Raw genomic sequence first — 14625 nt, forward strand, 5'->3', positions numbered from 1 at the left:
ATCCCAGCTACTCAAGAAGCTGACGCAGGAAAATTGCTTGAGCCTAGGAGTTCAAAGTTACAGTGAGCTGTATGATTGTGCCACTCCAGCCTGGGAGCGAGTGAGACCTTGTCTCAAAAAAAAATATTGTTACAAGAAATTTGGGATTTTTATAATGGATTATCTCACCCACAGCAGATTCAATCATGATATATTTCCCCTAATAATCTACTTATTATCTAGATGTATTTCAGTGGGAACAAAATTATGACAAAATTCAGATTGAGGTGATTGATAGGTGAAAAGTGTACAAAAAAGGTGATAGTTGGTATTCAACATATCCAAATGGCCTGTTTATCTTGATTCCCTCCCATTTAGCATTGCTTGAGTCATGACTAGTGAGAGGTATGATAAAGGTCTGTGGGAGAAGTTAGACCTAGCACTCAGCCACTGGTAAAATTTGCTAGCAAGATGTTGGGTTGGCTCATATCTGCTTCTGATGGAATGAGTTATAATGGAAAGACTTTCCTTAACATTTATTTAATGTCTATGTGATGTTATTCAACAAGTGAGTTTCACTGTACCCTGAATTTATATGTAAGTAATTTTATGATAATATATAATATTCAGGCTAAAGAAGACTAAGGAGACATGCAGTGTGGCACCACTTTGGGAGAAATCAAAAGGTAAGCTGACTCGTCCTTTTTTCTACTACCTCTCTTGGGTGTCATATACCTTATCCTTTTTAAAAAAAAATTCCTTTCTTTTCATTGATTAATTATCTTTGTTTTGTTATTACTTCTTTTAAGCTTTGTTTATTTTATAAACTAAGTGGATGTTAGGTTCATTATAAACATACTTTTATAATTTCAGGACTCAAGGGTAGGCCCTCATCATATCTCACTTGGGCCATTTAGTGCCTGCAAACTGGTCTTCTTGTTTTGAATGTCTGATCTTTGAAATCCTTCAATACCACAAAAAAAGCCTAAAACTTTGACTTCTAATCACATTAGTCTCTTCTTCAAACACAATGACTCCCTCGTTACCCACAGACTGAGTATGAACTCTTTAGCTTGACATTGAACCCCTTACCATCTTCCCTCAGCTTTCCTTTCTAGCTTTATCTTCTAATTGCTATTTTTGTGAATCCTGTGTACTTATGACATCTAATACAGAACTTATCTATATATCAATAGTTTTGGTCCCAAAAAACTACTTTTAAGTCAAGTTACTCCTAAGTTCATGGTGACTAAAAGGGTTTATGGTACTAAGGTATATTTTATTTGCCATTTGTCCTTCAGTCTATCAAATGATTCATCCTTTCCTAGGTGCAACAATTATTTCATTAAAAGCTTAAGTTTTTTTATTGAATCAGTACAAATAGCCTACCATCAAAGAAAAGCCCAGGACTAGACAGATTCACAGCTGAATTCTACCAGATGTACAAAAAGAGCTGGTACCATTCACACTGAAACTATCTAAAAATTTGAGGGTGAGGGATTCCTCTGTAACTCATTCTATGAGACAAGCATCATCCTGATACCGAAATATGCAGAGATACAACAAAAAAAGAAAACCACAGGTCAATATCCCTGATGAACATTGATGTAAAAATCCTCAACAAAATACTGGCAAGCTGAATCCAGCAGTATACCAAAAAGCTAATCCACCACAATTAAGTAGGCTTTATCCCTGCAGTGCAAGGTTGGTTCAACATACCCAAATCAATAAGGCAATTCATCACATAAACAGAGCTAAAGACAAAAACCACATGATTATCTCAACAGATGCAGAAAAGACTTTTGATAAAATTCAACACCCTTCCTAGTAAAAACTCTCAATAAACTAGGTATTGAAGGACATACCATAAAATAATAAAAGCCATCTATGACAAACCCACAGCCAACATCATATTGAATGGGTAAAAGCTTAAAAACCTGAAAACCAGCACAAGACACTCACCACTCTTATTCAACACAGTATTGGAAGTTCTGACCAGAGCAATCAGGCAAGAGAGAGAAATAAAGTGCATTCCAATAGGAAGAGAGAAAGTCAACCCATCACTGTTTGTAGATGACATGATCCTATATCCAGAAAACCCCATAGTCTTGGCCCAAAAGCTCCTTAAGCTGATAAACAACTTCAGCAAAATTTCAAGATACAAAATCAATGTGCAAAAATTGATAGCATTCCTATACACCAACAACAGTCAAGCCAAGAGCCAAATCAGGAACACAATCCCATTTACAATTGGCACAAAAAGAATAATATACCTAGGAATACAGCTAACCAGGGAGGTGAAAGATCTCTACAAGGAGAACTACAAAACACTGCTCAAATAAATCAGAGATGACACAAACAAGTAGAAAAACATTCCATGTTCATGGATAGGAAGACTCAATATAGTTAAAATAACCATACTACCCAAAGCAATTTATAGATTCAATGTGATTCCTATTAAACTACCAATGACATTCTTCATAGAACTAGAAAAAACTATTTTAAAATTCATATGGAACCAAAAAAGAGCCAAAATAGCCAAGGCAATCCTAAGCAAAAAGAACAAAGCTGGAGGTATCACACAACCTGACTTCAAACCATGGTACAGGGCTATGGTAACCAAAACAGCATGGTACTGGTACAAAAACAGACACATAGATCAATGGAACACAATAGAGAGATCAGAAATAAGGCCACACACCTACAACTATCTGATTTTCAACAAAGCTGACAAAAACAAGCAATGGGGAAAGTTCTCCCTATTCAATAAATGATGCTGGGCTAACTGGCTAGCCATATGCAGAAGATTAAAACTGGACCCCTTTCTTACACCATATACAAAAATCAACTCAAGATAGATTAAAGACTTAAATGTAAAACCCAAAACTATAAAAACATTGGAAGACAACCTAGGCCATACCATTCTAGACATAGGAACAGGCAAAGATTTCATGATGAAGATGCCAAAAGCAATGCCACAAAAGCAAAAATTGACAAATGGGATCTAATTAAACTAAAGTGCTTCTGCATAGCAAAATAAACTATCAACAGAGTAAACAGACAACCTACAGAATGGAAGAAAAATTTTGCAAACTATGCATCTGACAAAGGTCTAATATCCAGCATCTATAAGGAATTTAAACAATTTACAAGAAAAAAATAACCTCATTAAAAAGTGGACAAAGGACGTGAACAGACACTTTTCAAAAGAAGACATACATGCAGCCAAACAAGCATATGAAAAAAAAGCTCAACATCACTGATCATTAGAGAAATGCAAATCAAAACCTCAATGAGATACCATCTCACATGAGTCAGAATGGCTACTATCAAAAAGTAAAAAAATAACAGATGCTGGAGAGGTTACAAAGAAAAAGGAGCACTTATACACTATTGGTGGGAATGTAAATTAGTTCAATCATTGTAGGAAACAGTGTGGTGATTCCTCAAAGACCTAAAAACAGAAATGCCATTTGACCCAGAAATCCCATTACTGGGTATGTACCCAAAGGACTATAAATCCTTCTGTAATAAAGACACATCCATGCATATGTTCACTGCAGCACTATTCACAATAGCAAAGACATGGACTCAACCTAAATGCCCATCAATGGTAGACTGGATAAGGAAAATGTGGTACACATACACCATGGAATACTATGCAGCCGTAAAAAAGAACAAGATCATGTCCTTTGCAGGAACATGGATGGAGATGGAGGCCATTATCCTTAGCAAACTAATGCAGGAACAGAAAACCAAATACCACATGTTCTCACTTATAAGTGGTAGCTAAGTGATGAGAACACATGGACACACAGAGAGGAACAACAGATACTGTGGCCTACCTGAATGTGGAGGGTGGGAGGTGGGAGAGGATCAGGAAAAATAACTAATGGGTACTAGGCTTAGTACTCAGGTGAAGAAATAATCTATACAACAAATCCCTGTGACACAAGTTTACCTATATAACAAACCTACACATGTACCCCTGAACTTAAAAGTTAAAAAGAAAGTTAAAGATTTTTAAAACCTTATTTTAAATTTTTATCATAATAATACTTGTCTTCCTCTAATACACTCATACTTCCATGACTTTGGCTTATGGAATAATGGAGTTAACTGAACACCTCCAAACAAACAACCAAAACTAAAATTACTAAGTAATGCTTCTATTGACATTATTGGTAGCTGTCAGAATTGACTTGTTAGCAGCTCTGCAAGCTCAGTCTATGGAAGTTTATAAGTTTAAATGTTCATGAACTTTTCCTTGGATGTTTTCTCTCTCTTAATTTCATATACTAAAACAATTTCTGTAATCAACAGACAGTGTAAAATAAAAATATAAATGTTAATTAGAACAAAAGACATTGCTGGCTGGGTGCGGTGGCTCACGCCTGTAATCCTAACGCTTTGGGAGGCCGAGGCGAGCAGATCATGAGGTCAGGAGTTTGAGACCAGCCTGGCCAACATGATGAGACTCCGTCTCTACTAAAAATACAAAAATTAGCCGGGCATTGTGGTGTGCGCCTGTAATCTCATCTACTCAGGGAGCTGAGGCAGGAGAATCGCTTGAACCTGGGAGGCGGAGGTTGCAGTGAGCCGAGATTGTGCCACTGCACTCTAGCCTGGGTGACAGAGCGAGACTCTGTCTCAAACAAACAAACAAACAAACAAACAAACAAACAAAACCCAAAAGACATTGCTTTGAATCTCGGCCCAAATGAACATTTGCCAGCCTCTTTTCTAACATTATGACTTCTGTGTCTCATTCACTCACCTTCATATCCCTACAGTGCCTACACTAGTTTCTGCAACAAAGTAAGTCTTCAGTAAATACTTATTATTACTTATTTTGATGTGAAGAATAACATTTACAGATTTTGTAATGTTAAGTCACTCTTGCATTCCTGAAATACACCCAATTTAGAAATGATTTATTATTTGTTTATATTCTGCCACATTTAATTTGCTAATATCTCATTTGGCATTTTTTACCTATGCTGGTAAGTGGAGTGAGATTGCCATGAATTTTCTTTTTTGTTCTGTCCTTGTCTGGATTCAGTGTCCACATTATAATGGCCTTGTGGAATGAATTGGGGACTATTCTTTCTCTTTCTGTTCTCTGAAGAATACGACCTTAAATTGGAATGATTTTTCTCTTGAAAGTTTGAGGAAATTCATTTATAAAATTCATTTGGGTTACTTGTTTTCTTTGGGAGAATCTTTTAATATTGGCTCAATCATTTTGAATTTAGGGCTCTTAAGGTATTCTAATTTTTCAATCAGTTTTGGTAAGTTATATTTTCTAGAAACTTGCATTTTGTCTCAGTTTTAAAAATTTATTAGCATAAAGTTTAGTCTTTGCTTTATCTGTAATTCTGTTCCTCTTTTCCCAATATTATATATTTGTGCCTTCTTTTATTTTCTTGAGTAATGTCACCAGAGGCTTTCCTTTTTTATTAGTTTTTTCAATGAAGAGCTTTTGTCTTTTTAAAAAATCCCTTTTATTGTAACTTGGTTTTCTACTTCATTGATTTCTCCCCTTTCCTATATTATCTTTTTCCTCCATGTTCTTTGGGTTTACTCTTTTCCTACTGTGTATCTAATACCTGTGTTTTAAATTTTCAACGTTCTTTTCTAACATAGACATTTTAGGGTATAAACCTCTCTATATACAACTTTTGCTCCATTACACAACTTTTGTGATATTTATCATTTAGCAACAAATATTTGTATGTTTATTATGATTTGTTTTTTGACTGATAATTTAGAAAATGTGTTTATATGGTTTGACTGTGTCCCCATTGAAATCTCATCTTGAATTGTAGTTCCCATAGTTCCCATGTGTTGTGGGATGGACTCAGTGGGAGATAATTGAATCATGGGGGCGGTTGCCCCATACCATTCTCATGGTAGTGAGTAAGTCTCACGAGATCTGATGGTTTTATAAGAGGAAACCCCTTTTGCTTGGTTCTCATTCTCTCTTATCTGCCACCATGTAAGACATGGCTTTTGCCTTCTGGTGTGATTGTGAGGCCTCCCCAGCCATGTGGAACTGTGAGTCCATTAAACCTCTTTTTCTTTAAAAATTACCCAGTTTCAGTTATGTCCTTATCAGCAGCATAAAAATGGACTAATACATGTGTACAAATTTCTAAATATTTCAGAATTTTAAATTTATCTTATTATTAACAACTTCCAACTTAATTGCATTTGTGTGTATGATACTGATTCTTTGAAGTTTTTTCAGGTTTGCCTAATGCCTGGAATCTAGTTATTTTGCTGCCAGAGGGTCTTTTAAAGTGTCAAGTCCATTGTACTGCTAAGAACAGAAGTCCTGATCATATTCTTAACTCTCAGCTGTTTCTCTCTGAACTTCTCACTCATATTACCCCTGCAAACAAAACAAAACAAACAGAAAAATAACAACTACATTGGAGAATTGAAGATAGTGCTTTTTTTTGGCACTTGAAACTGAAGTTAAATAATAATATTTTAAAGCAATATAGGTCAGTATTTTCAAAGCTGCATATATGTTTTTAAATAGAAATATTTCTACATATTTGTATATTGTATATAGAGAGGTTTATACCCTAAAATATTTCTACATGTATTTAGGGGTAATACATAGTGATTGGAACTTTGATGAATCTGGGTTCAAATCCTAACTCTGATAGTTACTAAGTATATGCACTCGGGCAAGTTATTTAGCATCCCTAAATTGTCTTTTTAAAATCTGTAACTCGAGATAGTACAGATGACTATTTCATAGTGTTGTTGTATGGATAAAATAGATGTAAAGTACTTGACAAAGATCATTCAACAAATGCTATCTGTTGTTATTACTACCACCCTATGATAGAAGCTTGATTAATGCTATTTCAGTTAAGTGAACGATTTTATTTTACTTTACAATTTTACTTCACTTAGCATTTATGAGAAATGTTTTTATTTGAAGAAAATAACTTGATAGGCATGTAAAATATGAAATGAGTTAATTATTTATGGAGATTATGCCTTTTACTTTGAAATCAATCTCACAGTTGTCCCATGTTTTAAAAAGTATTGTACAAAATCATATTAAGTTGGTGCAAAAGTAATTGCGGTTTTTAGAACTGCAATTACTTTTGCACCAATGTAATTTTATATAATTAAATACAAGCATTAAAGGTTTTTTAGATAAATATTTTTTGAGGCACATAGTCATTTTATAAAGTAGCATTAAAACTGAGTGCGGTGGCTCATGCCTGTAATCCCAGCACTTTGGGAGGCTGAGGTGGGCAGGTCACTTGAAGCCAGGAGTTTGAGATCTGCCTGGACAACATGGTGAAACCCCGTCTCTACTAAAAATACAAAAACTAGCTGGGCATGATGGCACACGCCTGTAGTCCCAGCTACTCAGGAGGCTGAGGCATGAGAATCACTTGAACCCGGGAAGTGGAGGTTGCAGTGAGCCGAGATTGCACCACTGCACTCCAGCCTGGGTGACAGAGCAAGATTCCATCCTCCATCTCAAAAAAAAGAAAAGAAAAAGAAAGTAAACATGGCATTTTTAATTCAAAATATGTGTTATATCAAAAACTAGTCGTGTTTTTTTAAATTTTCTGGGTACATAGTAGGTGTATTTATTTATGAGGTATATGAGATATTTTGATACAGGCGTACAACGTGTAATAATCACATTCGCGTGAATGGAGTATCCATCCCCTCAGGCATTTATCCTTTATGTTACAAACAATCAAATTATACTCTTAAAGTTATTTTTAAATGTACAATTAGATCATTATTGACTATAATTGCCCTGTTGTGCTATCAAATACGTGTTCTTATTCATTCTTTGTATTTTTTGTACCTATAAACCATCCCCACTTCCCCCGCATCTCTCCTCCACTATCCTTCCCAGCCTCTGGTAACCATCCTTCTAGTCTCTATCTCCATGAGTTCAATTGTTCTAGTTTTTAGAACCCACATATAACTGAGAATATGTGAAATTTGTCTTTCTGTACCTGGCTTATTTAACCTAACATAATGATCTCCAGTTCCAACCATAATGTTGCAAATGACAGGATCTCATTTTTTTTATGGCTGAATAGTACTCCATTGTGTATATGTACCACATTTTCTTCATCCATTCATCTGTTGATGGACACTTCAGTTGCTTCCAAATCTTGGCCATTGTGAACAGTGCTGCAGTAAACACAGGAGTGCAGATACCTCTTTGATATACCGATTTCCTTTCTTTTGGGTATATGTCTAGAAATGGGATTCCTGGACCATATGGTAGCTCCATTTTTGGTTTTCTGAGAAACCTCCAAACTGTTCTCCACAGTGGTTGTACTAATTTACATTCCCACTAACAGTGAATGAGGGTTCCCTTTTTTCTCTGCATCCTTGCCAGCATGTGTTATTTCCTGTCTTTTAGATAAAAGCCATTTTAATTGGGGTGAAATGATATCTCATTGTAGTTTTGATGCCTCTGATAATCAGTGATGTTGACCACATTTCATATGCCTGTTTGCTGTTTGCATGTCTTCTTTTCAGAAATGTCTATTCAGGTCTTTTGGCCCATTTAACTAATTAATTAATTAATTTTTATTAACGTGAGAGTTTAAATGAGACAGGGTCTTGCTATGTTGCCCAGGCTGGTCTTGAACTTCTGAGCTCAAGGGATCTGCTCACCTCAGCCTCCCAAAGTGCTGGGATTATAGACGTGAGCCACCCCTTTTGCCCATTTTAAAATGGGATTATTAGACTTTTCCCATAGAGTTGTTTAAGCTCCTTATATATTCTGGTTGTTAATCCCTTGTCAGATGGGTAGTCTGCAAATATTTTCTCACATTCTGTAGGTTCTTTTCATTTTGTTGATTGTTTCCTTTGCTGTGCAGACGCTTTTTATTAATAACTTGATGTGATCCCATTTGTCCATTTTTGCTTTGATTGCCTGTGCTTCTGGGGTATTACTCAGGAAATCTTTGACCACTCCCATGTCCTGGAGAGTTTCCCCAATGCTTTCTTTTAGTATTCATAGTTTGAGGTCTTAGATTTAAGTCTTTAATCCATTTTGATTTTTTTTATATGTCGAGAGACGCGATCTGGTTTCATTTTTCTGCATAATCTCCAGTTTCATAATACCCATAATACCCAGTTTTCCCAGCACCATTTATTGATGAGAGTGTCTTTTCCCTAGTGTACATTCTTGGCACTTTTGTTAAAAATGAATCCACTATAGATGTATAGATTTGTTTCTGGGTTGTTTATTCTGTTCCATTGGTCTGTGTGTCTGTTTTTATGCATGCTCTTTTTTGGGTTAGTATAGCTCTGTAGTATAAGAACTAGTAGCGTGTAATAGTCATTTGTGGAAGAAATATTTCAGTCACATTATATTTAATAGAATATTATTCATGTGTGCTTAATTCATTTTAATAGCTGACTCCCCACCTCCTCCTCCAGGTTCTGGCTTCAGTGATCCTTTCACTGGAGCACCATCTCAATACTTAGAGAGACTTTCCAAAATAGCCATATTGGAATATGATACCATTCGTCAGGAAACAACCACAAAATCAAAAAAAAGCAAGAAACGAGACCTCCGAGACTGCTGAAAAATGTCGTACAGTGTGATGCTTTCTTCAGTGACTTTTAAGCTTTATATTTTCTTTTTTTATGTGATATGATGCAAAATGATTTGTATAAAAATGGAAATGTAAATAAGAAATAAATATTTTACATTATAGATGAGTCATTGTATTTTGTTAACGTTACAGAGACAAATTATATTTTTTCCTTATTTATGTTGAAGGACTATAAATTATGGTTTATGGGAAAATAAGCATAAGATAAATTTTATTCTGTGAATTTTATGTACATTGATTGTGTGTTTTGATTCAATTTGATACTCTTGAGTGTCTATTTTGTGCAATGACCTTGGCTAGCTGCTGGGGAAGATTGAAGAAAAAATGAGGTCTTGAGGGCAGTGCAAGATGGCCGAATAGGAACAGCTCTGGTCTGCAGCTTCCAGCGTGATTGACACAGAAGACGGGTGATTTCTGCATTTCCAACTGAGGTACCTGGTTCATCTCATTGGGACTGGTTGAACAGTGGGTGCAGCCCATGGAGGATGAACTGAAGCAGGGCAGGGCGTCGCCTCACCCGGGAAGTGCAAGGGGTCAGGGGATTTCCCTGTCCTAGCCAAGGGAAGCTGTGACAGACTGTACCTGGAAAAATGGGACACTCCTGCCCAAATACTGTGCTTTTCCCGAGGTCTTAGCAACTGGCAGACAAGGAGATTCTCTGCTGTGCCTGGCTTGGCAGGTCCCATGCCCTTGGAGCCTTGCTCACTGCTAGTGAAGCAGTCTAAGATCTAACTGTGAGGTGGCACTCTGGCTGGGGGAGGGGCGTCTGCCATTGCTGAGGCTCGAGTAGGTAAACAAAGCAGCCAGGAAGCTCGAACTGGGCGGAGCCCACCGCAGCTCAGCAAGGCCTCTAGAGACTCCACCTCTGTGGGCAGGGCATAGCTGAACAAAAGGCAGCAGACAGCTTCTGCAGACTTAAACGTCCCTGTCTGACAGCTCTGAAGACAGCAGTGGTTCTCCCAGCATGGTGTTTGAGCTCTGAGAACGGGCAGACTGCCTTCTCAAGTGAGTCCCTGACTCCCGTGTAGCCTAACTGGGAGACACCTCCCAATAGGGGCCGACAGACACCTCATATAGGTGGGTGCCCTTCTGGGACTAAGCTTCCAGAGGAAGGATCAGGCAGCAATATTTGCTGTTCTGCAACATTTGCTGTTCTGCAGCCTCCGCTGGTGAACAGGGTCTGGAGTGGACCTCCCAGGAAAACAGGGTCTGGAGTGGACCTCCAGCAAACTCCAACAGACCTGCAGCTGAGGGACCTAACTACTGGAAGGAAAACTAACAAACAGAAAGGAATAGCACCAACATCAACAAAAAGGACATCTACACCAAAACCCCATCTGTAGGTCACCAACATCAAAGACCAAAGGTAGACAAAACCACAAAGATGGGGAGAAACCAAAGCAGAAAAGCTGAAAATTCTAAAAACCAGAGTGCCTCTTCTCCTCCAAAGGATTGCAGCTCCTTGCCAGCAAGGGAACAAAGCTGGACGGAGAATGGTTTTGACTAGTTGACAGAAGTAGGCTTCAGAAGGTTGGTAATAAACTTCTCTGAGCTAAAGGAGCATGTTCAAACCCATTGCAAGGAAGCTAAAAACCTTGAAAAAAGGTTAGATGACTGGCTACCTAGAATAAACAGTGTAGAGAAGACCTTAAATGACCTGGTGGAGCTGAAAACCATGGCATGAGAACTTCGTGGTGCATGCACAAGGTTCAATAGCCGATTCGATCAAGTGGAAGAAAGTGTATCAGTGATTGAAGATCAAATTAATGAAATAAAGCAAGAAGAGAAGTTTAGAGAAAAAAGAGTAAAAATAAACAAACAAAACCTCCAAAAAATATGGGACTATGTGAAAAGACCAAATCTATGTTTCATTGGTGTAGCTGAAACTGATGGGGAGAATGGAACCAAGTTGGAAAACACTCTTCAGGATATTATCCAGGAGAACTTTTCCAACCTAGCAAGGCAGGCCAACATTCGAATTCAGGAAATACAGAGAACACCACAAAGATACTCCTCAAGAAGAGCAACCCCAAGACACATAATTGTCAGATTTACCAAGGTTGAAATGAAGGAAAAAATGTTAAGGGTAGCCAGAGAGAAAGGTTGGGTTACCCACAAAGGGAAACCCATCAGACTAACAGTGGATCTCTTGGCAGAAAACTTACAAGCCGGAAGAGAGTGGGGGCCAATATTCAGCATTCTTAAAGAAAATAATTTTCAACCCAGAATTTCATATCCAGCCAAACTAAGTTTCATAAGTGAAGGAGAAAAAAATCCTTTGCAGACAAGCAAATGCTGAGAGAGTCTGTCACCACCAGGCCTGCCTTACAAGAGCTCCTGAAGGAAGCACTGAACATGGAAAGAAACAACTGGTACCAGCCACTGCAAAAACATGCCAAATAGTAAAGACCATTGATGCTATGAAGAAACTGCATCAATTAATGGGCAAAATAACCAGCTAACATCATAATGACAGGATCAAATTCACACATAACAATATTAACCTTAAATGTAAATGGGCTAAATGCCCCAATTAAAAGACATAGACTGACAAATTGAATAAAGAATCAAGATCCATCAGTGTGCTATATTCAGAAGACCCATCTCACATGCAGAGACACACATAGGCTCAAAATAAAGGGATGGAGGAAGATCTACCAAGCAAATGGAAAGCAAAAAAAGGAGGGGTTGCAATCCTAGTCTCTGATAAAACAGACTTTAAACCAACAAAGATAGAAAGAGACAAAGAAGGCCATTACATAATGGTAAAGGGATCAATTCAACAAGAAGAGGTAACTATCCTAAATATATATGCATCCAATACAGGAGCACCCAGATTCATAAAGCAAGTCCTTGGAGACCTACAAAGAGACTTAGATTCCCATACAATAATAATGGTAGACTTTAACACCCCCCTGTGAATATTAGACAGATCAACGAGACAGAAGGTTAACAAGGATATCTGGGACTTGAACTCAGCTCTGCACCAAGCAGACCTAATAGACATCTACAGAACTCCACACTCCAAATCAACAGAATATACATTCTTCTCAGCACCACATCGGACTTATTCTAAAATTGACCACATAATTGGAAGCAAAGCACTCCTCAGCAAATGTAAAAGAACAGAAATCACAGCAAACTGTCTCTCGGACCACAGTGCAATCAAACTAGAGCTCAGGATTAAGAAACTCACTCAAAACCACACAACTACGTGGAAACTGAACAACCTGCTCCTGAATGATTACTGGGTAAATAACGAAATGAAGGCAGAAATAAAGATGCTCTTTGAAACCAATGAGAACAAAGACAAAATGTACCAGAATCTCTGGGGCACATTTAAAGCAGTGTGTAGAGGGAAATTTATACCACTAAATGCTCACAAGAGAAAGCAGGAAAGATCTAAAATTGACACCCTAACATCACAATTGAAAGAACTAGAGAAGCAAGAGCAAACAAATCCAAAAGCTAGAAGAAGGCAAGAAATAACAAAGATCAGAGCAGAACTGAAGGAGATAGAGACACAAAAAACCCTTCAAAAAATCAATGAATCCAGGAGCTGGTTTTTTGAAAAGATCAACAAAATTGATAGACCACTAGCAAGACTAATAAAGAAGAAAAAGAGAAGAATCAAATAGAAGCAATAAAAAATGATAGACCACTGATCCCACAGAAATACAAACTACCATCAGAGAATACTATAAATACCTTTATGCAAATAAACTAGAAAATCTAGAAGAAATGGATAAATTTCTGGACACATACACTCTCCCAAGACTAAACCAGGAAGAAGCTGAGTCTCTGAATAGACCAATAACAGGCTCCGAAATTGAGGCAATAATTAATAGCCTACCAACCAAAAAAAGTCCAGGACCAGACGGATTCACAGCTGAATTCTACCAGAGGTACAAAGAGAAGCTGGTACCATTCCTTCTGAAACTATTCCAATCAATAGAAAAAGAAGGTATCCTCCCTAACTCATTTTATTAGGCCAGCATCATCCTTATAGCAAAGCCTGGCAGACACACAACAAAAACAGAGAATTTTAGACCAATATCCTTGATGAACATCAATGCAAAAATCCTCAATAAAATACTGGCAAACCGAATCCAGCAGCACATCAAAAAGTTTATCCACCATGATCAAGTTAGCTTCATCCCTGGGATGCAAGGCTGGCCCAACATATGCAAATCAATAAATGTAACCCATCACATTAACAGAACCAACGACAAAAACCACATGATTATCTCAATAGATGCAGAAAAGGCCTTTGACAAAATTCAACACCCCTTCATGCTAAAAACTCTCAATACACTAGGTATTGATGGAATGTATCTCAAAATTATAGGAGGTATTTATGATAAACCCACAGCCAATATCATACTGAATGGGCAAAAACTGGAAACATTCCCTTTGACAATCGGCACAAGACAAGGATGCCCTCTCTCACCACTCCTATTCAACATAGTGTTGGAAGTTCTGGCCAAGGCAATCAGGCAAAAGAAAGAAATAAAGCATATTCAATTAGGAAAAGAGGAAGTCAAATTGTCCCTGTTTGCAGATGACATGATTGTATATTTAGAAAACTCCATTGTCTCAGCCCAAAATCTCCTTAAGCTGATAAGCAACTTCAGCAATGTCTCAGGATACAAAATCAATGTACAAAAATCACAAGCATTCCTGTACACCAATAACAGACAAACAGAGAGCCGAATCATGAGTGAACTCCCATTCACAATTGCTACAAAGAGAATAAAATACCTAGGAATCCAACTTACAAGGGATGCGAAGGACCTCTTCAAGGAGAACTACAAACCACTGCTCAACGAAATTAGAGAAGACAGAGACAAATGGAAGAACATTCCATGCTCATGGATAGGAAGAATTAATATCATGAAAATGGCCATACCCCCCCAAGTTAATTTATAGATTCAATGCCATCCCCATCAAGCTACCAATGACTTTCTTCACACAATTGGAAAAAAACTACTTTAAATTTCATATGGAACCAAAAAAG

The 14625-nt window shown here is 37.4% G+C and overlaps 1 protein-coding gene across 1 annotated transcript in view; it reads left to right on the plus strand.

Annotated features, from left to right (window-relative positions):
• C7H8orf89 (chromosome 7 C8orf89 homolog) overlaps positions 1-9707 on the plus strand; it is a 49190-nt gene extending 39483 nt beyond the window's left edge. The window contains exons 4-5 of the mRNA XM_019032273.3: positions 610-665; positions 9430-9707. Coding sequence (XP_018887818.1) covers positions 610-665; positions 9430-9578 — 205 coding nt within the window. The 3' untranslated portion in view covers positions 9579-9707. The remainder of the gene's footprint in view (positions 1-609; positions 666-9429) is intronic.
• Positions 9708-14625: the final 4918 nt, after the last annotated feature.

This window comes from Gorilla gorilla, chromosome 7 (assembly GCF_029281585.2).
Source record: "Gorilla gorilla gorilla isolate KB3781 chromosome 7, NHGRI_mGorGor1-v2.1_pri, whole genome shotgun sequence".
Classification (NCBI taxonomy): domain Eukaryota; kingdom Metazoa; phylum Chordata; class Mammalia; order Primates; family Hominidae; genus Gorilla; species Gorilla gorilla.